This window comes from Podarcis bocagei (genome assembly GCF_964188305.1).
Source record: "Podarcis bocagei genome assembly, chromosome: 1".
Taxonomy (NCBI): domain Eukaryota; kingdom Metazoa; phylum Chordata; class Lepidosauria; order Squamata; family Lacertidae; genus Podarcis; species Podarcis bocagei.
The window spans coordinates 100026666-100053856 of NC_138125.1; the positions used below are offsets into that span (position 1 = coordinate 100026666).

Sequence of the window (27191 nt, forward strand, 5' to 3'; positions counted from 1 at the left end):
GGGAAAGGTAAGGGACCAATGATGATGATGATAATAACAATAATCCATGACAAAATGGTTCTCTATACCAAAGCCAGAACAAACCAAGCCAGAACGAAACCTTCAGTGTAAAAATCTTAGCATGTCAGGAGAAATTTAGGAGACCCAGAATCACAACAACAACAGGGCGCTTCGGCTTTGAAGTCGGTGTGGCGAACCACAGCGAGGGGGGAGGACGGGACACCTTTCCTTAGGCAAGATACCCCTCTCCCTTTTTCATTTATCTTTTGATACCCCACTCGCTGCTGGCCGTCCTGACAAGTCACACCGCGCAAGCTCCGCCCACCCGGGAGCCTCGCCTCGCCTCTTCCCCTACGTTCATCCCTTCTCCCCCTCTGTGCGCGTGCGTGTGTTGTTATTGTGCCTCTTCCTCGCTCCCGTCATCCCTTTCAGGAAACTGCGCCGTGCTGCGGGCCGGTGGCTGGCTCAAGATGGCGGCCGACAGTGAGGTGAGTCCGCCTTCGGAGCGCCCTCCCCACCCCCTCCCGCCGCCTCTAAGCAAAGACGGTGGGGTGACGCTCCGCGGGTCGCCCCTCTTCACCCCTCCCCGTCCACACCCGCCCTTCAGCGCCTCACTCGTCTTCTTTCCCCCCCGCAGCCGGAGTCCGAAGTGTTCGAAATCACCGATTTCACCACCGCCTCCGAGTGGGAGAGGTAGGTATCGCTCTTCGCGGCGGGGCCGCCTCCGTCTCCTTCGCGGACCCTCCTTCGCTGCCGGTCCCCCCCCCCTTTTTTTAATGAACTGCCTCCCTTCTTTCTCGAGTTGTCTCTTCCCGTCCCGTTTCCTACTTTGCCCTTTGCGGAGCTGCGTTGGGGTTGTGTGTTTGACAGTAGAGGAGAAGGGTGTGTGTGTGTCTGTCTGTCTGTCTGTTTGTGTCTGTCTGTCTGTCTGTCTGTGTCTGTCTTCGCTTCTTGGCTCTCAGATGATCTGGCGACAAGCTGGCTGCAAGGTCCAGCTGCTCTGGGCGAATTTGGGGAGAGGAAGAGGCAGGGGGAGACTCCCAGTGACGACACCTGGAGGGAGCCCCCCTCTTGTTTTGGGGTGGGGGACATCTTAAGAATTGGGGAGAGGGAGAATGCACCTGAAAGGTGGTTGCTGGGTCGGTAACCCCCTACCCCCCCCATAATAATATTCCATGTTGCCAGAAAGGGCTCTTCTGCAGCCTGCCCCCCCCCCCAGGAATGTTGTCAAATCTGTTCCACAGATGGACTGAAAAACAAGTTTGCCTGGCAATGTGGTTTTATTTTTTTAACCTGCCTTCCTGTCTGCTACTTGTTTCTATGGCAAGTGAGCTACGCCAGAAAATAGTTCATGCTGGGTGAATGGGTAACTGTATACGGTAACTTAAAACCCACCCACGAAAAACCCAAAATATAAAGGGGTTGATGGCATGGTGGTTGATCTCTTAGCAGCTTTTGATCCTGTTGGCCCTGACCATCTGATCAAGATCATTTGTGTTGGAAGCTGTGGGTTGTGCTGGGTGTGATTGTGCTTCAGGTAGATTCCAGGCAGTCTTAGCTCAGAGACTTATTAAACCAAAAAGTCTTGATGTAGGCAAACCTATATAAGAAAGTAAAATAAAATGGAAACTACCTCCATTTCTAGTAAAATATTCTGAGATGGAGGTGGGGGAGGGTGCATTGACAACCCATGTATTGGGGATGCGGGCCAGAAAGGAAAGGAAGAGGGTACTTGTGACAACTGTCTGGCCAAGGCCCCAACTTTAAAAGAAGTGAGGCTGGGCACATCATTGGAGCAGCCTCCAATGTGCGCACAGGGCATTTAGGGGTGAAGGTAATCCTGCCCACAGCCCTAAACATAACACACAAATAGATGCAGCAGATCGAATAGCACTAATCTTCCAGCGGCTTAATTACCTGTGTGAGAGAGAGTTTTCTCCTTGATGTGTGGAGCTTGATTAATTCTAAGCATCTAGGTGGATTTGGATTCTAAGCACCTAGGTTTCTGTTAGCTTGGGAACAGCCATGCTCATCCTGATGTATTATCTGCATTAGGGAAAGATATGTAAGAGTGCCTTCTTTTATTGTTGAACTCTCAGCAGCTTTTGATACTGTTGGCCCTGATATTCTTCAAGATTCTGTGTTGGAAGCTGAGGTTGGTGCTTTAGGATTCCAGGCAGGTAGTGTAAGGAGACTGTTGTTTCTCTTCATGGGAATTGTCCTCTGAGGTTCTCCAGATTTCAGTATTGGTTTCTATGCTGGGTGCAGTTGGCTTGAGGTTTGGAGAGTGGTTCCATTAATGTTTCTGATGACACTTGGCTCCATTTCTCCTTTTCATCAGATGAAAGTGGAGCTTTGACCTCGCTTAACAAAAGCCATGAATGTGTAATGGACTTTACAAACGTGAATAAACTGAAGTTTATTCCAGACAGACAATATGATAGTCAAGCAGTCTGATCAGGAAATGTCTGCAAGCACTTTCAGCTGGTTTAGAATTTGCTTATGGGTTTTAGCTGTCATCAACTTAAAACATTTCTTAAGATTTTTTTCATTGGCAGCGAGTCTGTTTCCTTGTTCAATTCAAGATGCTGGCCTTGACTTTTTTAAAACCCTAAACGGCCTCTTGGGGAGCACCTTCCTCTATTTGTTCAAAAAGTGTTTTCATTATCAATGTATTGTAGAGTAGCTCCTGCATTTTGTTAGGGGTTGGGCTAGAATATCTCCAAAGGCTCTTCCAGCTCTAAAATGATCTACCTTGGGAACTGCTGTATACTAAATAATAATAATAATAATAATAATAATAATGATAATAATAATGATAATAGATATAGATAGATATAGATATATAGATATAAAATATGCTAGTGAATGTGCTGGTGATGCTCTACTAAAATTGATTTGTGTCTGTATGTATATATGTGTGAGAGGGAGAGAGAGAGAGAGAGATGTTCTCCTGAATACGTTGTTTTACAGCACAATCCTATAATGTCTACTCGGAAGTAAGTCTTATTAAATTCATTGTACTGTACTTACTTGCAGGTAAGTAGATATAAGATTGTAGCCTAAAGCTACCGCTGTTAAATTGTGCTAATAATCAGCCATGAAAAGTTTTAAGGCCCTTATGTTTTAATATTCATTTTTATGGCTATGAGTTATAATATAAGCATTGCATGATGTTAGTTCTATATCATAACTTTCCTTGTTAGATTTATTTCCAGAGTTGAGGAAGTTTTGAATGACTGGAAACTTATTGGCATTTCTTCAGGCAAAGTTTTGGAAAAGGTAAGATTGCCTTTTGAACTGTTTGGTGAAAATATAAACCATTAGTTCCATTCTATGACATCTTTATTTAGAAACTTAACAATTTTGGCAGAATTCCTCCAGCAGTTTACAAACTTATAAAATCAAAATACAATAAAGTACAAATAAAGATCAGGATACAATAAATATAAACCTCCTACTTAAACCACCAAGTCAGCAGCTAAGTGGGATAATGCTTGCAAACATCTAAATATCCTGTGTAAAAAGCTCAGTTTATAGGATACATTTGAAGCATCCAGACTAGAGGATTGGTGCTACAACAGAAAAGGCTTGTTTCTGAAAGAGGTTTCTGAATGACCTTCTGCTGGTTGCAGTGTTTCTAGCAGAGGCTCCTTTGATTATCATAAAAGTTAATTTGGCCTATAAAAGGTGGTCTGCTAGGTATCCTGGTCTCAAGTTATTCAGGGATTTATATATGAGTAAAACCTTGCAGAATTCCTTTATATGAAACTTATTTAAAACACTTTCTATTTGTAATAGTGGAATTGCATTCAGAGATGTGTAGTAACGTTATATTGCAAATAATTTTGCCCATACATAACTAATGTTTCTGCCCTATTTGATATTCAGGGTGTATATACCACTGAAACATGGGAGGAGAAATCCGATGAGATTGCTTTTGCTGATTTCCGATTCTCAGTGACACATCATTATCTTGTGCAAGACTCCAGTGACAAGGATGCAAAAGAGGAACAAGTAGAAGGTAGTTACGTTTTCCATCACCCAAATATTTTTGAGTCTTTACTATATTATTTTGTGGCATTATATTATATTGTGTTGTTACTGAATGTTGTTGTTGGCATACATCTCTCTTTCTTGAGAGAGAGATAGATAATGGAGTGTACCTCCAGGGGTGAAAACAAATTGATGTGTTAGCAGCACCAAAGTGACCTCCCCAGGACACAAGCCTGGGTACTGTGTATGGAGGTCCTGGGCTGCACAGATGACAGAACCCTACTCTTGGCCTCACCGATGTGGTCCAAAGGAAAGCAGAGCAATATGTTTGGCTTCTTCACTGCAGGAATTGCTGGAAGGAGGTGTACGAGGTGCCATCCAATCGTCTTAGCGACTCTTCTCTAGTTTTGTGTAAGGTTTACGTAGCCTTTTCTTCTCCCGAAGAGAGCCTGCAAGGCAGCAGAGGTTTTGGTTCAGAGTTTTGCTTCTCTTAGATGGGCTACCTTCCCAGATTGACAAGCCTCATTTGCCTCTTGTTATTACTAATCTATAAATATTGTGATGAATAATGTGTTATTGAATTGGTCAGTTTTTCGTTAGAACATGTAGAATATCAGTGGTCTAATTTTCACTATTTTTAAAAGTTGATATAATAGGATAATGCAATTTGAATTTGGGCATATAATCCTCCTTTCCAGTTGGTTGAGAGAGATTAAAAGATTTTACCTTCTTTGAATACTGCTTCTAATAAAGAGCAGAATATTTTAAGAAAAAAAGGAAGCTTTCTGAAATCACTTTTTTTAAAAAAAAACAAATAGGAGTTTGTCTCAGTGACACTTTTGAGTAAATATGGATTGAATTGGACTGTTCTGTTTTTCTATTCTTATCTCATATGGTAGCTTTAATAATGTATCTGGTAATTTTATTCTTGTTTTTATTATTTACTTCTGTGGCTTGGATCCAGAGTGGCTATATCTTATCTTTTATGAAATAATTAAATTGATTACCATATTTGATGCGTAGATGTTTAGTTTGTATTATGACTGAACTCTTTCATTATTCTGAATGGTTTTACAGATATTATTCCAGTTGCTATGCAAGACCTTCTGTGCATGAACAATGATTTTCCTCCTAGAGCTCATTGTCTAGTGAGATGGTATGTCTGCTAAAGCATTACATTACATATAGCTACATTATAGTCACAGCATATAAAATTCATGATGTACTGACTAGTACACAGAATAGTGATATGTGAACAAGCCTGGGTGAACCTCAAACTCTTTGCATCTCTGTGGTGTGACCTTGTAAAGGAAGCTTTCACTTTTATTTTTAAGTAAATACAGGTTAGTGTTACACTTGAAATCAAATTGTACTTAGTCTTAACTGTAGTTTAATTAGACAAGCTGACTTCAAACCATAGTTTATGAAGCTTGGACTTTACAGTTAACCGCAGTTTAGGGTTCAGTCATAACTGTAGTTGCAAAACTGGAAGCAAACGATTCCAATGTTGTCCTTGCAGCTGTGTTGGAGGAGAAGTGTGGGGAACAAGTGAGAGCAGTGCTCATTCAAGTTTATTCACATAATGCTAAAGCTTAGCTTAGTATTATGTCTGAACAAGGTTGATGCTTCTGACATATGCTCAGTGTTTATTATTCACTAAACTACATCAAACTTCAATCTTAGTTTGCTTCAACCATATTTTTAGTGAATATAAACTAAGCAGTTTGAGAGAGATTAGATGTTGCACACTTGAATAACATTGAAAGACATATATGTGCATTTTATTATAGGCTTTAATATTTGTAATCTGTAATTAACTGAAAGCATTATTGTTTTTATTCTAGGTATGGATTGCGTGAATTTGTAGTCATTGCACCAGCAGCAAATAATGATGCCGTTCTTAGTGAATCTAAATGTAACCTCCTTCTTAGTTCAATTTCTATTGCATTGGGGAACACAGGCTGGTAAGTAAGGGTCCACATCATGCACATTCATCTCATGCACATAGCATGAAACCACGGATTGCATGTGAACTGGGCAAATGTGTACATTCCACAGAATAGACTGTTACATAGTCTTTGTGTGTTTAAGACTTTGTGTTGTTTGATATGGCTATACGTTCTAAAATAATAAATCTCAAGCACAGTTTGGGCTGTTTGCTAAAAGCTTAGGATGAATTGATACTTGCCATGGTGAATAGTAAAGGCTAACAGCTCTGTGTTTCCTAGGCTCTAGACGACTTAAAACACTTTTGTAGCTCTTCTGAATATTTTGCAGCCAGGTGCCAGTATTTGTACAAATTCATCACAAATGGCGAAGAATGTATGTCGGAGAGTGTCAAGGTCCTGGAGTTAGAACAGATTTTGAAATGGTTCATCTTCGCAAAGTCCCTAATCAGTATACTCACTTATCAGGATTATTGGATATCTTCAAATCTAAGATTGTAAGTATAGTTTGTGTGGGTGCATGTAAGCATTTGCACGTGCCAAGAATTATTTTCTTCAGAAAAGTGGGCAAATTCTGAAAATCCTGCCTCTGTAGCTATATGTTGTTCAGATTAAAACATCTGCTTATGACAGATTAATGGATACTTGGCAGGTACAGCCACAGGAAAAAGCTTTGGTATGTATTATATCATATGAACACAGTATAGCCTTTAGGTTTTTGAAAAGAATTACTGTGGATAAGACTTCATGGGAAATGCCTGCCAATCAATCCATTTTAATCAGGAAGACTTGGACTCTGTTCTTATTTTGATATTAGACTTTTCCTTCAATGAGTAACAGTGCCATTGAAAACTAATGGAGTCATCTCCATTAGTAAATGCTATTGGTACTTATCTTAATCAGTTTTTACTCGGTCTCATTATGTCCGTGAAATATGAAATATTTCAGTGCTTTTTTGTAGTGTATTTAAAGTTATGCTCTTTCTATATGACAAATGTATAAAACAATTAATATGGGATTCAGATTTGCATTGTCATCCATGCAATAATTCCCACATGGTATGTTGACTTGCATGTGTGAATGGGCCATTGCATATTTAACACCAAAGAGAGGACTTTCACATCACCAGGTATCATTTGATGTCATATCATAGGACACTGTTCAACAAAGTCAGTTCACATACTCAGTAACCTGTCCTCAAGTGGACATAAGTACATGGGTGAACCAGTCTTTATCAGCTGTTACTTTTGATTTTCAGACACTTTAGCCCATGCTCCTAGGGAGCACAGAGGGATATTTGCATGAGCAGTGCATCTTTCCTTTTCTGAACAGCAGTCAACCCTCTTCATAATTGCAAGCTACATCTGGAACTCAGGTGAACTTCAGAAGTAGGTTGCTATGAAGCACAGAGAAGTGACTATAATATTTGTGTGTCCATATTACTGCTGCTAGCAATATTTCTGAAGCCAAAACTTGTTGAGTTTCCGAATACATTCAGCAGATCAGCAGTCATGTACATTTATTATATCTGACCCGTTTTAATAGTAAACCATTTAGTTTGAGCTTGGGGGTATTTTGGAAGGATAGTGATGAATGATCCTCCCACCAGATAAAATGGTGGGATGTAAATTCCTAATAACAGTGAAAATCTATCTCTCATAGAAACTTTCTGACACATTGCTTAGATTAAAGCAGATGTCTAGATATATCTGCTTTGGTCCTAACTTTTTGTATTTCTTTACATATGTCTCCTAGGGCTGCCCTTTAACCCCATTACCTCCAATCAATATAAGTATTAGACTTACGTACGTACTTCAGGACTGGCAGCAATATTTCTGGCCTCAACAACCACCAGGTATGATGCTTCCTTGTGCATATTACAGTTATGTTCTATAGAATTTATTACGGAAAGTGGCTGAGATCCACAGAACCCTGGAACTATGGACTTTTTTCTTTGACAGCAGTGACGTGTTACCTTTCCTTCCCTGCCCTTTTGCTGTGTGGCAAACCGTTTTTGAAATGGAGAATTTTAAATAGTTTCAGATATAGCATGCCAACTGTCCACAGACAAAAAGGTTTTATAAAATTCTTCTGCAAATCATGACAAATGTCTTTTTTTATTCCCAAGAAATGTATGTGATATACTATAGGACAGTGTAGACACGTATTACACTTGTTGCCGTTCTTTGTTATCCTTACAATCCAAGCTTGTTTCTTTTTTCAATCTTCTTCTTTGGCGATCACTCGTAGCCGAGTAAGATTGTCTTCCATAAACATGGTTTTAACAATGAGTCCGTAAGTGACTCTGGAGGCCAATTCTGGACCCACATGTCCTTCCACAGTGGGGACATTGGTTCCCGGGCGGGAGTTGATCATGGTGTGGATTTGCCAAGCATGCCTTCCTCTTAGCATGTTTCTCCCTTGCATTCTAAGTTCGAGTGTCTTCAAAGTGCATGACACTTTTGGTTTTTTCAGTAAAGCTTAGCCCTCTCATTGACGGTGAATAAATAACTAGAAATGTTTGCCATTCAATATGTAATTTATGACCTGCCAGTCCTTGGACATCTTGGTTTAAAATTGGTGTTTAAGGTTTCACAAGCTTGTATCACTTTGTAACAGTATTGACTATCAACATCTTTGCCAAGTGTAAAAATGAAACTCAAAACTCCATTACAGAAAAAAATAGTTTCTGTGGAAATTGTATATGGCAGAAAAAATTGTACCCATTTTACTTGGATCTTGGATGAGCTCCAACGAAGCATAAACAAGCATCCACTTGTTCAACAGGGTTTCTCCTTCCTCTCCATTCCTCCTGTGGTCCCATTGTGTGCCCCTCAAATCTGATCTGGATTGTTAAGGGAACCTCAGGATAATAATTTGTAGATGCATATGGGGACTGGAAAAGAGAGAAGAGAACTGATAATCACTGGAAATCTGTGGCAAAGTTGGATGTACATATTAGATGTCACCCAGTGCATAATTTTGTTACTTAATTCTGATGTAATGATCAAACATGCTTTCTGTCAATAGATATAGATGCTTTGGTTGGAGGTGAAGTTGGAGGCCTCGAATTTGGAAAGTTACCATTTGGTGCCTGTGAGGATCCCATCAGGTAAGACGTGGTATAATCAAATATTCAGTTTGTAAAGTTAAATGGAATTGATCTTGTTGTGATGGGCAGCTAAATCTGCAACAGTTTACTCAAAAGAAATGTTGCTTATGTAATCTGACATGATATAGGTAAAGGTAAAGGGACCCCTGAACATTAGGTCCAGTCATGACCGACTCTGGGGTTGCGGCTCTCATCTCGCTTTATTGGCCGAGGGAGCCGGCTCCGGGTCATGTGGCCAGCATGACTAAGCCACTTCTGGCGAACCAGAGCAGTGCACGGAAACGCCGTTTACTTTCCCGCTGGAGCAGTAGCATAATGCTATTGACAAAAGCTCTTCAAATGTAATTGCTATCCATGAGCTAAAGTGTTTGCTTTATGGACTGTCCTAATTTTCAAGGCTGTTTCTTCGAATAAACATTCTATTTGCATGCAAATAGACAGTGAGAAAGCACACAGATACAGTATATGCTGTGGACAGGTGTGAAGTTATGCAGTAATGACCAGGAAAAGATTGGATCTCACCTGTATATTTTAAAAAAAGATGAAAAAGACATATGTGCTATTCATAATGGACATAAGTGTATTAAACTAAAACTTGTGTGCAAAATGGCCAGATTCACATATAACATTAAGCTGTGGTTAATGTTAATCGTAGTTAAACTTGTGGCATCTGATGGATTATTGTGTACATCTTGGTTTATTATGTGTACTTCCACATTATAAGAAACACAAGCCAGGAAGAACTGCTCTTTCAGCTCTGTAACTTCTGGGCACTGATAGCTTCCTAACTGTAACTAAGGGGGATGTTCCAGTTCATACAGAATGCTAAGCTATGGCTAACATTAACTGAGGGTTGTCAATTACAAGCTCTAGTTAAAATAAAAAAAATCCTTCCAGTAGCACCTTAAAGACCAACTAAGTTAGTTCTTGGTATGAGCTTTCGTGTGCATGCACACTTCTTCAGATACACTGAAACAGAAGTTGCCAGATCCTTCTATATAGTGAGAAGGCTCTCTCAGCTATCTGCCTACCTCCCATTCCCACCACCCTTCTGAGTAACACCCCTCCCCACCTTCTCACTATATAGAAGGATCTGGCAACTTCTGTTTCAGTGTATCTGAAGAAGTGTGCATGCACACGGAAGCTCATACCAAGAACTAACTTAGTTGGTCTTTAAGGTGCTACTGGAAGGAATTTTTTTATTTTGACTATGGCAGACCAACACGGCTACCTATCTACTACAAGCTCTAGTTAAAGAGTGATTTTTAACCATTTTAAAACCATAGTTAAGCCGCTGGACTGGATTTGTACAACTCTAAGCCATACTTCAATAAACCACGGTTTAGAGTTAGGTTCAACCCAAGCCAATGCGTTGTGACTGTAGTCTATGGTTGTGTGGTGGTTCCCGAATTCTGTCTCCAAGTGTGCCACTTTTACTTTCAGTGAACTTCATTTAGCAACTACATGGCCTCATCTAACAGAGGGTATAATTGTGGACAACGATGTTTATTCGTAAGTATATTTTTGACTTCATTTTCTTTTTGTAATCAAAACATCTGAGCTTCATTTTTCAGAACACTACATAATCTAGAATTCTGGTCTAGTTGAGAAATACTTAAATATCGGTTTAGCAAACATGGTAGCTATTGTAGTAGTATGAAAGTCAATTTTGCTCATGTTATTATTATTACTACAATTGTTTTCTAATTTTCTCATAAGCTTGATACAGCTACTACTTAAGAGGCAATTTAAGAAAGAAAGAAGCTGCTGTTATGACCATTATTCTTTTTATTACATTTATATCCCACCTTTACTCCAAAGAGCTCAAGATTGGTGTACACACCTCCTATCATGTTTTATTCTCACAAAGATCCTGTGAGGTAGGCTTGGCTGAGAGGTGGTGACTGGCCCAAGGTCACCCAGTGAGCTCCATGACTGAGTGGAGATTTGAATCTTGCTCTCTCAGGACCTAGTCCGACACCCTAACCATGACACTGCACGGTCTACACAACAAAGTTCTAACATTTTTATTTTAATTCCAACACTTTTCATACCGTCTTGCTGCTAGAATGGTTGAGTCAAACTATTTTAATTGGACGCATGTGATTTTTAAAATCCGTGTTATTTCTATTTATCTGTGATGTATTTTCTTCCTCCTGCATTTGTGGTTATTTTTGCTATTCTAATGATTGGAGCACTCAAGGACAATTGTGTCAGTTTCGTGTTAGGACTTGGATCTACAGTATTATTTACTTACACAATTGCTGTATAGTGAAAGAGCTATCAGGAAGACACTAATAAAACCCATTGAAAGCCTAGATGTATAAGAAGGCCACTACACAATAAAGTTAGATATGAGGAATAATAATAATAATAATAATAATAATAATAATAATAATTTATTTATTTATTTGTACCCCGCCCATCTGGCTGGGTTTCCCCAGCCACTCTGGGCGGCTTCCACAAAGACCAAAAATACACTAAAATGTCATACATTAAAAACTTCCCTGAACAGGGCTGCCTTAAGATGTCTTCTGAATGTCAGGTAGGAACTATTGAGTCATGCTGGCAGCCTTATGTAAAAAGGCTTTATGTAAAAAGGCACAGAATGGCCTGGTCGTTGTCCTCTTCAGATCACCACACAAACGCTTCTTGTTCTTTTATAACTTTTTATTGTGTATTAAAATAGTCTTATAAACAGTTCTTAACTATTATTCCTCAGAGTCACTTATTTCATATACCTTCTGAGCTCTGCTTCTCCATGACCAGCCACTCTCAAAATGGCGAAGGCGCCTTTCCCTTCGTTTTCCCGCTCTTTTTTCTAACCTCCTGGCTAGAGCTGGCCTGTATCTCCCCTCCTCCGAATCTGAGCTAGAACTTAACCCTTGCCTTTCCTGTGAACAGCCGGTCCCTCCCTGTTGTTCCTCTTGCTCCCTTCTATTAGATTCACTGCTCTCCTTCCCCCCTTGGGGAATGCTTTCTCCCTCTGATAAACTGAAAACTTCTAACTCTTCCCTGACATGGCCTTGGAAAAATCAGTCATAGATGGAGATGGAGAAGCCGTCAGTTTTAAATGGATGTATACATTGAATATGGCAGCTCCAGCCCAATCGAGCCTTGCCTGCATTAGACCACCTGTGCTTTTGGGCACCTGCTTTGGTGCAAGCCATTCATGCATTGTCAGGTTTGTTTGTTTCTTAAAGCGTGACTAATTATATGCAAAAAGCACATATTACATACACAATGCATACATGTTATGTGTATAATACTTTAAAAAGCTTCAAGCACCATCTGCAGCATGATTTTTAAAGTATTAATACAGGATTTCATACCGCTATATGAATTGCTGTATGCATTGTTTACTTTGGGGCAATATGCTGTGTGTAATAGTCTGCAAGAATAGTGCATAATATGTGAGAATTGTCAGTGTTTTTAGTGGAGCTGATAAAAAACCTGTTTGTTTCACATCATGATCGAGATGGGAATTAGAAAAAAATCTGTATGGAAAAATTCAAAATTGAGATTTACAGAAAAATCCATTTGTAATCATAGATGATGAAAATAACAAAATTAAGCAAAGTAAGTGACTGACAAGTGTGTTAAAGATGTTCTGTAATAATATGGTGAGGCTTGACATGCAAATTCTAAGGTTGCTGTCTTCAATGGTATTTATGATTTGATGAGTGAAGAAATAAAAACATTCCTATTCTGTTTTGTTTTTTAAGAGACTTGGATCCTGTTCAAGCCCCTCAGTGGTCTGTAAGGGTCAGAAAAGCTGATAACCCACAGTGTTTGTTAAGTAAGCAATCCAGAGCTTATCTTTTTCTATTATTCTTTAAAATTACTTCAGGAAGATATGAATTGGTTTTGACTAAGTTCTTGTAGAAATATATTTTTCTTAATTGTAAATTCACTTAAATCTTTAGTGTTGAGTTTGCATGTGGGAGCTCTGCTTAGGCATGAAATTCATTGTTTCTGGGCATCGAAACACTAGTAAGTTCAGGCAAGGTTGCTGCATTATGTGCCTTCAGGCTTGCTTGGGAGATCAGTGCTTATATGCAGTGACAATGCTATGTAAAAAAGAAAAGATTTTTCTCATTCCTTCCTTGCTAAAATTACATATATTTAGACTGTATTAGACTCTGCTTTAGGTATGTGATTTGGGGAAAACCCTAATATTCAGAAATCTGACTGCATAAATAATTTTTAACATTTCCTTTTGTAGGTGATTTTGTCACTGAATTTTTCAAACTGTGTCGTCGGAAAGAATCGACCGATGAGATTCTTGGAAGATCAGCATTTGAAGAGGAGGGAAAAGGTAAAAAGTCAAGTTAATTTTCTTTGCCTTTGTGCCTATGAAAGCAGCTGTAATTTTATCTGAAGCAGGAGGGTCTTGATAGAACTAATGGTAGCATCTCATGTGAGGGGCTGGGTTGAAAATACGTCGGTGTTAAAAAAAAAAAAAGCCCTTTCCTCAGAGCTCTTTATTTATAAGCCTCCTCTTCCTCCTCCATCATTGTCTATTTTAAGCCTCTGTGTCAAAGGTACCAGCATAAATGGTTTATAAGGTTTAAGCCCTCATCTTGTCTCCCCCTTCCCTCTGCAGCATGCTCAGTTTCTTTGCAGCAGCATGTTTGAGGATACATAGCCTTGGTTACATAAAAAATCCAGCATGGCCTAGTTCTGGATTCGGCAGCAGGTGGCACACTCGTATTTAGCAAAGTAGTTTTGCTGTTTCATACTGAAAGAGAAGGATACTGATGATGATGTAAATGCAAATAAAGACAAATAAATTGATAATTGTAACTGTGGCCTTGATATTTTGTAGATGCTGACATAAGCCATGCATTGTCAAAGCTCACAGAACCAGCACCTGTCCCAATCCATAAACTGTCTGTGACAAATATGGTTCACACGGCAAAGAAAAAGATTCGCAAACACAGAGGTGTAGATGAATCACCATTAAATAATGACGTCCTCAATACTATTCTTTTGGTAAGTAAACTAGCTGTGCTGTTGCATTTAATGACGATGCTTTATAATATTTAAATTCGCATTCTCCTGCGGCCAAGAGTGTCTTTGCCCAGTGTCAGTGCACCCTGCAGGGGTACAAATAATTTTATAAAGTTCTTGCTTCCCTCTGTAGAGGAGTAAATGGTATCTAGGATATATGATAAAGAGTAATTGCAGAACTTAATAGCTGTGGGAAATGGCAAAGACAACATATTTGAAAACTGACAGTATGTACTTTCCCCCTCAAGTACTTATTCCCTGATGCTGCTGACAAATCAGCAGATGGATCTGAAGCCAGAACTAGTCCTTCAGCAGGATGCCTCCTACCCACAGACAATGAAGACTATGTAAGTTCAGATTGCTTACATGACTAATATTTACCAAATCTAAATATATAAAAAAATAAAAAATTGTCCAGTAGCACCTTAGAGACCAACTAAGTTGGTTCTTGGTATAAGCTTTCGTGTGCATGGTCTCTAAGGTGCTACTGGACAATTCTTTTATATATTTCGACTGCGTCAGACCAGCATGGCTACCTACCTGAATCTATCTACCAAATCTGAATGGCTTTTAATAAAAGGAAAACACAACCTAAAGGTCTGCTTGGGGGCTTTTGTTATCTGTCCATTTTAGTTATAAAAGGATGAGTTTTCATATACAAACCTTTGTTTTTATTAGCTTTGTTTCTAACTATATTTTAGAGACTGGAGTTGTGTATATCCTGTTTTTTAAAGACATTATTAACATTTTCTGAAGGGCAACACAGTTATCAAATAAGTAAGATGAATTCTGCAGGTATTATAAATTAAGGAAACTTACATAATTTGCTTATTTTTTAAATAACACAAAATATTTTTTCATGCTTTTTTGTCTTTGTTTGCCCTGCTTCTTCCTGTGTATAGAACATCTACATCCAATTCAAATCTGCTCCTTCAGACAGCTTAACTTACAAACTGGCCCTTTGTCTTTGTATGATCAACTTCTACCATGGTGGTGTCAAAGGAGTTGCACATCTCTGGCAGGAGTTTGTCTTGGAAATGCGCTACAGATGGGAGAACAACTTCTTTATCCCAGGGTGAATTATATTCGTATTTATTAGCATCATTTAGTTGCAGTTTAATTAATACAGGCTGTAATTTAGAACCTCCACTGTCAGGATGAGAGAGCCAGATTTTCCTGGCATCTCAGAGGCATTCTTGTTTAGAGCCTGTTAACTTGATTGTGTAAAATATAGTGGGGAACTATTTACATTTTTGTTGATTCTTCTTCCATGTAGCTCAGAATTAAATTCTAGATTAACCCTATCAGGGAGGTCAGTCTGATTAATTGTGATGGATCCTTCTCATTTCATTTACTTAATTTTAAAAAAGTTGGATATTTTGTAATTACTTATTTTTGGTTTTTATTTGTATTATAGCTTTTGAGATTTAAAAGTTTATTTTTAAAAAAATAACTGATGGATCCAAGTGCATCTAGGTTGCAATTCATCATAAGGGGCAGGTGCTTGATAAAGGTGTAATAATAATAATTATATATATATGCCAGTGCTACCCATCTGACTGGGTTGCCCCAGCCACTCTGGGCTGCTTCCAGCAAATTATAAAATTACAGTAAAACACCACACATTAAAAACTTCCCTTTACAGCCTTCAGATGTCTTTTAAAAGTCAAATACAGTAGTTGTTTGTTTCCCTGAATTCTTGTGTGTATTTGCAAGCAGGTCTTAAAGCAGATATGCTTGATTGTGGCCCAAGGCCCTCATTAAAAACTGCTATACCTTGGTGCTGCTCCTTCTGAAAACTACATTTTTTACTGTACATCTTGCTGCAAGTACTAGTTTACAACATGGTTTTTATGTAATAATAATACAGATGTAACTTCATATTAGGTTAACGAGTGGTGCTCCAGATCTGAGATGTTGTTTACTGCACCAGAAACTCCAGGTAATTATTGCAAAATAAGTTATCTATCAGTCTAGGATACAAGATAATGATCTTTAATGCTTTACAAAATATAAAATAGGATCTGGTACTTTTTTATTGTTGCAGAATTTGTTAAGAATTGTAAAATGTATCCTGCCATTACCATGTTAGTTGGGTAGCATATCAGATTGTTACAGAAATAATCAGCAAGTTGAGTTTTATTCATTGTTAGTCATGCTCAAGAGTAAGTAAAGGGATCCCTGACTGCTAGGTCCAGTCGTGGATGACTCTGGGGTTGCGGCGCTCATCTCGCTTTATTGGCCAGCATGACTAAGCCGCTTTTGGCGAACCAGAGCAGTGCACAGAAACGCCATTTACCTTCCCGCCAGAGTGGTACCTATTTATCTACTTGCACTTTGACGTGCTTTCAAACTGCTAGGTTGGCAGGAGCAGGGACCGAGCAACGGGAGCTCACCCCGTCGCAGGGATTCGAACTGCCGACCTTCTGATCGGCAAGCCCTAGGCTCTATGGTTTAGACCACAGTGCCACCTGCGTCCCATGCTCAAGAGTAGGACCACTTTAATAATGGACAATACTAACTTGGGTTAATGAATTTCAGTGGGTCTGCTCTGAGTATGTGGGTGATGACATGTGAACAGAAGTGTCTTTGTGCTGTGCAAGCGCAGGTGTCAATCTTGGCTGTTCTTACATAAGTTGCGTTACACAGCTTAATGGAAATATTGCCACTGTGGAAGAGTGTGCATATCTGTCACAATAAGTTTTCAACGTGCTTTCATTTCCAGATGTTAAATTGTTGTATTGAAAGAAAGAAAGCAAGGGATGAGGGGAAAAAAGGAAATAATTCTGATCGCTCTTCTGGAGACATTGGAAAATCAAGTGACTTGGTGGGTAAAGACTATTTAAAAGAGGGTGATAAGGAAAAAGGAGAAGTAGGAAAGTCTTGGGACTCCTGGAGTGACAGTGAAGAAGAATTTTTTGAATGCCTAAGTGACACAGAGGAACTTAAAGGAAATGGACAAGAAGGTGGGAAGAAAGGGGCTGCAAAAGAAGCATTAAAGCCAGAAGGTCGTTTACATCAGCATGGCAACTTGACTTTGCTTCACCCTGGAGACCCCCTCTATGTTCCAGTAACACAGGTTAGACCTGGAATTATTTCTGGTTTTCTGATTTCTGTTAACTTGTTTCACTTGTCATTAGCTACACATAGGAAGAAATCTGGCACCACTACGTTGATTTTGTTTCTCCTGCATAGTGGTGACAAGTTTCGCCTGCACAAGTAAGGTGACTTTTAAAGCCAGACCATTGGTACATCTAGGTTGGAGTAGTCCTGCCTCCATCCTTTTTCTCCTTCAAACCCTGGTTTGATCTTGGTTTGTGGTCATATTAAAGCGTTTCCTAAATTGGACTGTGAAAAAGAGCTCCTTGAATAGATAAAGCCACAAGGATTGTTGTTCTGTTGATACCAAGCCTGAATGGAATTCCCCGTGTAAGACATGCCTGCTCTTTGTACTTTTCAGGAACCAGCTCCTATGACTGAGGATCTTCTGGAAGAACAGTCTGAAGTATTGGCTAAACTGGGAACATCAGCAGAAGGGGCTCATCTTCGTGCACGCATGCAGAGCGCCTGTTTGCTTTCTGATATGGAATCTTTCAAGGTGGATGCATGATTCTGTATTCCATGGGACCGTCTTAGTGGTGAATATACTAGTGTAAACACTCCAGTCAGTCGGAAAGGGCACAATTACAGGATTTCCCCCCAGTAACCTCTTTCACAATTGCTTTCCTTCCATTTTACTTGGTTGTTCTTTGTATAACTGTCACCTTCACTGTAGTTTAAAATGTTCATTTCTATATTGCTCTAATTTGCCTGGTGTTTGTCTCTGATAATGTACTCATTTTGACTCAGTGTCAGTCATTTGAGGGAAAATCAGCTGATGTTTTTGTTTTGAAATAGAAGTAGTTGGTCAGATACTTTATACTTTCTGGAATTACTCTTTTCAAAGCAGGAATTGTGATTTCCCCCTAAATCACAAAAGCCTATTTACTCAAGCTGAGGAAAGCTTAGTCTTATTGAAGTCAATCCAGTGTACATATTAACTGGCTTTGAAGCTCACAGCTTTGGAATTTTAGTACATGTCATGGTGAATAAGACTACTACATTGAGCTTTCTGAGGTATTTGAATGTGTGCTTTCATTGTTTTTGTTTTATTTTTGTGATCTCTCTGAAATTGTATTCTGTAGCTTTAAGAGCTAGGTGTATAACAACATAAGTATTCTGCCTAGGCTTGCTTTTCAAACATAAGCATACAGATCTGTGCTATAAGAGGTTACCCATTATAAACTCTGTCCAAGTTGTCCCCCCTCCAAATTATTTGTATGGATTGCTTTATAATATCTTTGTGAGCTACTGAATTAATGAGGGAGGAAAAGGTGTGAAACATATCTTAACATTAGAAGCTTCCAACTTCCTCATATATGACCAGGCATTACATCTTGGGCAGCTTCTCATCTATCTTGTATATTAAAGCACTCCAATTTCCTAGATGTGGCACAACAATTTAAAATAGGCTAGAGAAATCAGGTTGCAAAAAAGGTATCATGGTAGGTGGAATTCTAAATAGAATGACGGTTGGTATAAAAGTGTTGTAAATAAATGTTTGTTCACTAATGCAAATTATTCCTTTTTCTTCCAGACTTTTCAGAGGTAGGGGCGGGTTCCTTCCTATCTCGTTTCTGTCTATTTTAAAGAAGAAAGTGGTGATAATGCATTTTGTTCTTGGGTATTTTTACCTGAGTTTTAGTTTGTAGGGCCACTTAAGGTATTACAATATACCGTATTTTTTGCTCCATAACACTCACTTTTTTCCTCCTAGAAAGTAAGGGGAAATGTCTGTGCGTGTTATGGAGGGAATGCCTACGGGTGGCGGGGGGGATCTGCTGCAGTCGTGAGCAGAGGATCCATGGTTCCCCTTCCTTCCCTCCTCCGTGGCTCGCTTTGCTCGCTTTGAAACAGCAAAGTGGGAGAAGAGTCACTGAGTGGGGAGAAGAGAGGGACAGAGAGCCTGGTTACAAAGCACGGATCCACATAGATCCTCAGGATTTTTGCACTGGGTCACCCCAAATTCACCATCAGATCACATAGCATGTCCATGGCTACAGCTTGCACCAAAAAAATCACACACCCACTGGGGCCGCAGTGGTGCAAAAACGTGGTTACAAAGCCATGGATCCACATGGATCCTCAGGATTTTTTCATTGGGCTACCCCAAACTCACTGTCAGATCACATGTCTGTGGCCACAGCATGAACCACAAAAATCATACATCCACTGTTTCGTTTAGAATATTTTTTTTCTTCTTTTCCTCCTCTAAAAACTATGTGCGTGTTATGGTCGGGTGCGTGTTATAGAGCGAAAAATACAGTAATTACATTCTGTATTCACAGTGTAAAAATTAGAGTGGGATTAGCTACTAAGCCACCAGAGATAACATTTCCCCTCTCATTGCAAAAGTCAAACAGAAGTGGATCTTGTGAAGCTGCTCTGGGAATTCTGAATAATAAAAATTCACGTCTGACTTTTATGACAAGTTGGCAACTTTAATTTTAGGATGTGTATATGTATCTTTTAAAAAATGCAAGTATTGAAATGTAGTAGTGTAGGTGCCCCTAAGTCACTTGTGCTTCTCTCACCTGATATACAGCTTGGAAAGTATGTGGGGAAAAATAAAATGTTCTGGTTTTGCTTTCTCCACCCACACTGCATCCTAGGCTGCCAACCCTGGTTGTTGTCTGGAGGATTTTGTGAGATGGTATTCACCTCGGGATTACGTTGAAGAGGAAATTGTGGATGAAAAGGGGGATGTAGTCATCAGGGGTGAACTGAGTGCTCGAATGAAGATTCCAAGTAATATGTGGGTTGAAGCGTGGGAGACGGCAAAGCCGATTCCGGCAAGAAGGCAGAGACGGCTTTTTGATGACACTCGTGAGGCAGAGAAGGTAAGAGGACTTGCGACAGGCTGCACAGACACTGCCCATTTCCATGGGAACTTTGTGTCTTGGCTGTCCTGAATCTCTCCAACTGACTATGCAGGTCACATTTAAGGTTGGACTGAATAATGCAGTTTCCTTCTGGAATTATAATTCCCTGGAATGACGGTTATTTTGTTTGTGGAAACATGTAGACAAAATCAGCAAAGGCACTTGAAGATCAGTAGCACTTAGGTATTGTAAGCGCTTTGGGAATGAAGCCTCTCATAGTTTTTACTTAGCAGTAATTGTGCTAGAGCTCCCTTTCAGCTGTCTGCATGCTGCCCTTTATCAGTTCCAAACACTTTCCCTTTTTCCTTCCAGCATTTGCCACTTTGTTCCCCAACACCTGTCTCATCCAAAAATTGCACCTGACCAGTGGAAAGCACCTCTCCATAGCCTCACTTATTGGGATGTTCTCTTAGTAGCTTCCAAAAGCTGTTTGTTAATGCATTAAATACATACCTGTGGAGTTTTGTTTCTGCTCTTGTGCTTTAAACAGTCATTGCTTTTGTTGAGTTCAATCATGTTCAGATCATCTGAATTCTCCTATGATAGACACAGAACTTGTAGTTCCCCAAAGAACAAATGTTTCTCTAGTCTAAAGTACTAGAGTAAAGTCTTCGGAAATGTTTCCCCAGAATTTATGGGCATTTTTATGAAGGCCATGAAGTATTAACGTAGAAAATTTATTTTAGTACCCTAGTTGCCATAATATGTGTACTTTAAAATACTGGAGAGATGGTGAGATTCATTGTGCAGAATCAAGATGATCAGATATGAATGAGAACATTATCGGCATGATGTAATCCTTTTACCATACCTTCAGGTGCTGCACTATTTAGCAGGTCAGAAACCAGCAGATCTTGCAAGGCATCTTCTGCCTTGTGTCATCCATGCAGCTGTACTCAAGGTAAAGGAAGAAGGTAAATAACACTTGTTAAAAAAATGCAGTATACTTTGTGTGAAGGTGGAACTATTATTACAATATACTTCATGTTTTAACAACAGAATCGGTGGAAGATATTTCTTCAGTAAAGAAGATAATTAAGCAGATAATCACCCACTCCAGTAAAGTCCTCCGGTTTCCAAACCCAGAAGACAAAAAATTAGAAGTAAGGGGTTTACTTAACTAAGTTTGAGAAGGAACGTCTTTAAAAGTAAGGCATATAACAAAATGGAAAATGCTTTCTCTCTTACACAGGAAATTATTAGTCAGATTTTGAATGTGGAAGCCACTATTGCTCGGGCAAGGTCACTGAAAGCCAAATTTGGGGTAGAGAAATGTGAACAGGAAGATGAACGCAAAGATCTAGAAAAGTGAGTAATCTTGAATTCCTTGTTTCATAGGCATGTGCAAGTCATGTTTCATAGTAGCTCCCTCTTCTTGCTTTGTTTGTTACCTCAAAGCGCAAGGCCATTCCAGGCTTATCTGCTGCATTTTTCATGCATTCTGGTGTTTGGATAGTATAAGCATGGCAGGTTTATTTACACCTGTGTGTATTTTGAAAGAAGGAAACATGCCACCCAGGGCAGCCGCCAACATAAATGGTTATTCTTATAAGGTCAATCTGGTGTCAAGTTAAGAGTGTTCTCTGAAGAGCAGAAACCATGGCTAATGTTTTGCTGACGTAACTATTAATCATGGGGAAGGATGGCAGCAAGAATGTGTGGGTGAGAGAGCAGGGACTTTGCAGGAAGTGCTTGGTCCTGGGGCTGCAGTGTCAAGTGTGTTCATATCCCCTCAAACACCGTATTTTATTTCCTTGTAATATTTTTTATCAAGTTTAATGTTACATGTTAGAAAAACCATACAAGAGAAACAAGAGTAACAACTTTACTAAAATAAAGACAAAACAAAAGCTATGTCTACGTTCTCTATCCCACTATTCAGGGGAAAGTTAGTCTAGAAAGCATTTACATACAAATAATAAAAAATGGGGAAGGGTTAAGCTGGAGACCAGTCGTGTTGTGGTATAGTATCCAATCTGTCTGTTGTGATTTGGGTGGCAGAATTCGACCACTTTGCTGCAACACATGAGCTGGTTAGATGGTACCATGTATTATCAAAGCTACATTTTAATTTTACTCCTCTTAATAGTCTTTTATGCACTGAATTTCTCTGCCACTGCCTTGGTCCTCTCCCCTTGAAACAAAAGTTCTGTATAATATCTGCAGTATGGGCAATCTTGAAACAGGCTGCTCCCAGTAAGAAAAATATTAAGTATTTATGGATAACATCATGCATGGTAATGGAAAATAGATAAAAGATCAAAACCTTGGTCCATCGGGATGACTTTCAGAACTATGGCAGAAATCTCAACACAGAGTGTATTTGATTTGAATAACTAATTCTATTGCCAGTTATCCAGAGCAGGAAAATTAATACATGCATATGTACATCCATGCATAAACTGGCCTTAAGCTAGATACATGGAATTTTATATGTGAGCTCAGTTCCTTTCTACCACTCAGCTGTGGTACCAATATTGAAAATATTTTTAAAATATGGTTGTTTCTTTCAAAACAGAAAAACTATTTTATTTTGCTGACTTTTTCCTTTCCTTTCTCTTTCGCTACCAGATTTGTGAATTCTTTTCTGGAACAGCCAGAAGTCTCAGTCATTGGTGCTGGAAGAGGACATGCTGGTACTATAATTCACAAGCTTTTTGTGAATTCACAGCGGGTAAGATGGACTTTTTAACATCTCTAACGTAGGCCATGTAAGATTACTCTCAGTTCAAAATGCCAGGCTTTGAAAGTGCCTCCGTGTATAAGAATACTATGGCTATATTAAATATTCAGCTAAATGTAAAATGGGCAATACTTAACAAAGCACAGATTATAGATCAGTGTGTTCCTTCCAGGGTGGTAGTTCTGTGAAACAATTGTGGGCGTTTTGTTGTTCATTAATGTACGTAAGGTCCGTTTGTACTAATGCACATTGATTGATTGAATGAAGTAGTAGTTTTTAGGTTGCCAGAACAAAATGAACTTTTCATTTCATAACAGCTACCAGTAAGTGTTTTCCAGGTCTAATTTTTCATTGTGTGATATAATAGCAGCTTCTGGAATGCTGTAATGTATGTTTATATTTCAGTCCTTTGCTATTGATTACTGGTGTGGTCTCAGGGAGGACTTGGGTAGGCAGAAGACTTTAGGGAGTTACTGAAGGGCCTAGGAGAAGATTGGAAGTGGAATAGGAGCAAGAGAAGGCCTGAAAGGAGAGGGGTTGGTTGCACATGGTCATGAGCTGCAAATGTGAGAGAAGTTGAAGTTTACAGAATGTTTTGAAACAACCAAATAATTTGTGGCCGCAGAGAACTAGTTGGCGTATTTAAGGAACTTGTACTCTCTACTCTGAACCCAAAGAAGCCCTTGCTTGGGCAGACAGCACACCTGCAACTCCATTGGGGTGCACTTGCTCATTCTGCTAGCCTACCTCCAGCCCTGCATGCTGTTTTGGAGAGTTCCTCCACCTTCAAGGGAATGGCTTTGTAGAAACACAGAAATTTGTAGCGAGAAGGGTCTATTGCATGTATAAACCTCTGTATTTCCTGTGACAGGAGAAATATGAGGAAGCACTTGCACATGGGAAATTGCTCACAGTAGATGAAATATAGCAAGTGAGAAGATAAGAACTTAAGGAAGAATATGATTGGAGTAGGAAGCATGCAGACTTTTTGTGTTGGTGAAAAAAACCCATGCAACTCTGCATTCATAATGAAAACATGATGAAGTTTTCACTTAATTACACAAGGTTGCGTCCCATGCTGTTTAGTGTAGGGGCTGCCGTGGGTAGGATTGGGAAAACCCCTTGCTGAAGTGATCTTCTGCTTGTTCTTTTAGAACACGAATATTAGTAAAAATAATGCTTGCTAATAATTCATTTCTGCAAGGTCATTAACTGGTAAAACTTAATCCCAGTAGTATTTCATTTTAACCAATGGATGGACTGATTTTTCCCTCCTTAGCTTTAAAATGCATGATAAAAATAAGGCAAGTTTAGTGATTCACATCCCTGCATGTATTCTGATGCACAAAAGCTCCTGCAGCTGTAGGCTGCCCTGTTCATTGTAATGGCAGCATTAAACATCCATTTCAGATGAATATAAGTGGGTAGTGACTGCCTCTGTTGAAATGAATGAACTCCTTTTGTCTATCAGTTGCTAGATTAGGACATGTATGGAAAGTTGCATCTGCTGAATGGGTAAAAATGAGATTGATTAGACTGGAATATTGTTTAAATTTACCATGTTATCTGTACCAGTTCTGCATCAGTGTGTTCTATGTTTGTTTCATGTTCTGAGTGTTTATCACAGTAGCTCTCTTGACTATAACATATACCTGGAGGGCACTCTGCCTTTTAAAGCAGACAATTCTGAAACCTCTCTTGACCCCATGTGAGTCATCTCTGACTTGCCTTTCTTTATCTTTTATCACTGGTTCTCTTCCTTATCCAGCTGACTGAATCTTCTGAGGAGGTAACTAGATCTTTCCCTAATTTTCTAGTCATCTGCCTAACCTCATGTAGGTGCATAGAAACGAATGCTCTCGCAGCATAGTGCAGTTGCTTGATTTGCCTCCTACTGATCACTTGCATAGTCAAACCATTAAAATAACTTCATCTTACCAACTTCAAACAAGATTTTCTGAAGCCAGAAGTTTTGAAACCAGGTTGTGAAGTAACTTGTGATTGAAAAACTGGAGCTTTTAGTGGATGTCTAACTGGAAGGTATTTGAAGTCTAAAGGCCTCAGAGCCATGCCTTGTTTGGTAATCTAGTTGTTGCCTATGGCTTCTTCAGATGTGCATGTGTTTTGGCTGGCAAGGACTAAGCATCATAAACTTGCAGGAACATTTGTCCACTTTTATTGCAGAAAGCAGTCTAGTTTTTGCTGCTTTAATACTTTCTCTTGCTTTATTAATACTTCCTCATAAAATGCTCGCATGAACAGATTTATGCTTCTCAGTTATGAAGCAGCTGTAAACTAACTCTACCCACTTAGGATAGTCATATTTTTTACCTTAGAGATGCTTTATGAAAGAAATTTAACTCATTTAGTAACCAGTTACTTCCTTGGTGCTAAGAAAGACAGGCCATTTGTGACCTACAATAGTTCTCATCCTGTTTAGGTGGCAGGACTCCCTGAAACAGGGAGTTGTCATAGCGCAGTGCTGTGCTAGTATAAGGTCCCAGGCACAGTTATGTTCTTTATTAAAGTAAGGTAGCAGGGCTAAAAAGGATCACTGCAAGATGGGCGAATGGTCCGACTCATTAGGTGGTCATGTCATGTGAAAATACATCAAGCCCTGATCAACACTGCTTTCCTTAGATACAGACCCAAACACTGTAGAATTCATAGCAAAGCTCTTGTAGTCTAATTTTAATCATAATTTGCTGGAACCTCAACATTACATTGTTTTGACTTTTAACTAACAAATGTCATGTTTTCTGTTTTGGAGACCAGTCTGAAGCAGTTCAAGGTCCACTTCATGAACCTGACTGAGAGTGGTCTGTGGTGTTGTCAATTGTGTGGCCCCCCCAGGCTGTGTGTTTAATACTTCTTTACCGGCATCAGTCGTGTTGTAGAAGCACAAACTTAAAAACCTACATTTCTTCACTTTAGAAATCCACTGCAAATGGTGCTTTCATTGTCACACTCATTCGTTCTTCTCTTACATATCCGTCTGTGCCTGCATATTGCAACTTCTTCAAAGCCAAGACTCACTATCTGTTTATGTAGCCCTTATTTTTGAATTATCCTGCCGTTCCTTGGTTTTAAAAATGATTATGGAGCTAACAAAAAACATCAATAGTGAGGCTTCTGTATTTTTTTTAGGTTGCCACAATGATGCCCCTTGACGAAGAACTTAAGAGGTCTGGGTCTTTGGATGAGAAACGTTTCAGTTCCGGAATAGCTGGAGACTTCCCCCTGCCCGCAGGGCGTGAGGTTATTTTGCGCACAACTGTCCCACGGCCTGCCCCTTACTCCAAACCTCTGCCTCAGCGCATGTATAGTGTTCTCACAAAAGAGGACTTCCGACTAGCTGGTGCCTTTTCATCTGATACAACATTCTTCTGATGTCACTGTGTAGCCTGCCGACAATGCATCTCTGCCGGTGGTTCAAATGGTCATTCCATGTCCAGTACTCTAGAGCTGAGGATAATCCTTTCATAAATTTAGTAATCAGTAATAAAATACTCACAGACTAGTCACTGAGGAGCAATGCTCAATGCCAAACAACTGTCTCATAAGATGTAGGTAGAACTTTAGAGTAAACTTTTATTGGGGAAAACTCCATCTGCATATATGTGTTAAAGGGCTTCGGAGGGATGCTGGGAATGGGATTGTTGGGGAGCAATACATTCCTGTTTACAGTGATAATGAAAATATCAGAACTCTGCATTAAGCATAAAAGCAAATATGGTGATACTTGTAGAATTCTACAGCCTCGTGTGAAAGTTTACTTTGCTCATCTAGACCAACCTGACCATCAAATGTGTAATGCCACCATCAATGGGTTATAAACTTTGTTTAAAGCTGTATGTAGTCTACACATAATAAAATGCAATTCACTTGTGGGTCTAAATTGCTGTGTATATATTACTAAAGAACAGATGGACCAAAAATTTAAACTACCATCCATCAAAAGTGTGATTAAAAAGTGGTAATTTACTATAGTGAATATACCAGCAGCATTTTTGCCACAGGATGAATTGTACTCAAACCCTCTGTACCACTGGCTTTCAACTCTTAGAATCATGCTGTTTGTTTATATACTGTTAGAAAAAGTAAAGGATTATTTTAATGCATTGGATCTATGTGTTCTGTTCTTGTAAAGGAATGCTAAATGTTAAGGTTTGATACCATTCCACTGTTTTACAACCATTAATTCATTTTTTTATACAAGACTACAATCCTAGCCTCACTTACCTGGCAGAAATCTCATTGAATTCAATAGGACTTAATTCTGAATAGACACAGTTAGGATTGTGCTGTCAAGATAAGCAGCTGAGCAAAGCAGCAGATTACAAGGACAAACCTCATGGTGCAATTAGGAAGCTAGAGGTTACAGCAGTACTGATATTTTAAAAAGCATATTCTGCTATTCCACCACTGCACTTGTCATATATGAGAAGATGGTTAAGGGC

General features: G+C 39.4%; 1 protein-coding gene across 3 annotated transcripts; it reads left to right on the forward strand.

The window, feature by feature from the left end:
* The first annotated feature begins 363 nt into the window (after nt 1–363).
* On the forward strand, nt 364–26852 carry RAB3GAP1 (RAB3 GTPase activating protein catalytic subunit 1). Of its 3 annotated transcripts, XM_081199679.1 has the most exons (25): nt 364–488; nt 638–693; nt 3207–3282; nt 3892–4024; nt 5074–5152; nt 5841–5960; nt 6274–6439; nt 7698–7797; nt 8973–9054; nt 10498–10566; nt 12780–12853; nt 13280–13372; nt 13883–14049; nt 14316–14414; nt 14970–15142; nt 15955–16009; nt 16793–17146; nt 17528–17665; nt 19779–20006; nt 20866–20962; nt 21048–21151; nt 21241–21356; nt 22620–22722; nt 24500–24520; nt 25879–26852. In XM_081199679.1, the coding sequence occupies exons 1-25, from the start codon at nt 471–473 to the stop codon at nt 26119–26121; spliced, it is 2964 nt and encodes a 987-aa protein (XP_081055805.1). In that variant the 5' UTR covers nt 364–470; the 3' UTR covers nt 26122–26852. The 3 variants fall into 3 exon arrangements, 2 of the variants coding, with proteins under 2 accessions (XP_081055805.1, XP_081055806.1); XM_081199680.1 differs by lacking the exon at nt 24500–24520 and having other exon boundaries at nt 365–488; XR_014009595.1 differs by lacking the exons at nt 22620–22722; nt 24500–24520; nt 25879–26852 and having other exon boundaries at nt 20866–20949.
* Nucleotides 26853–27191: the final 339 nt, after the last annotated feature.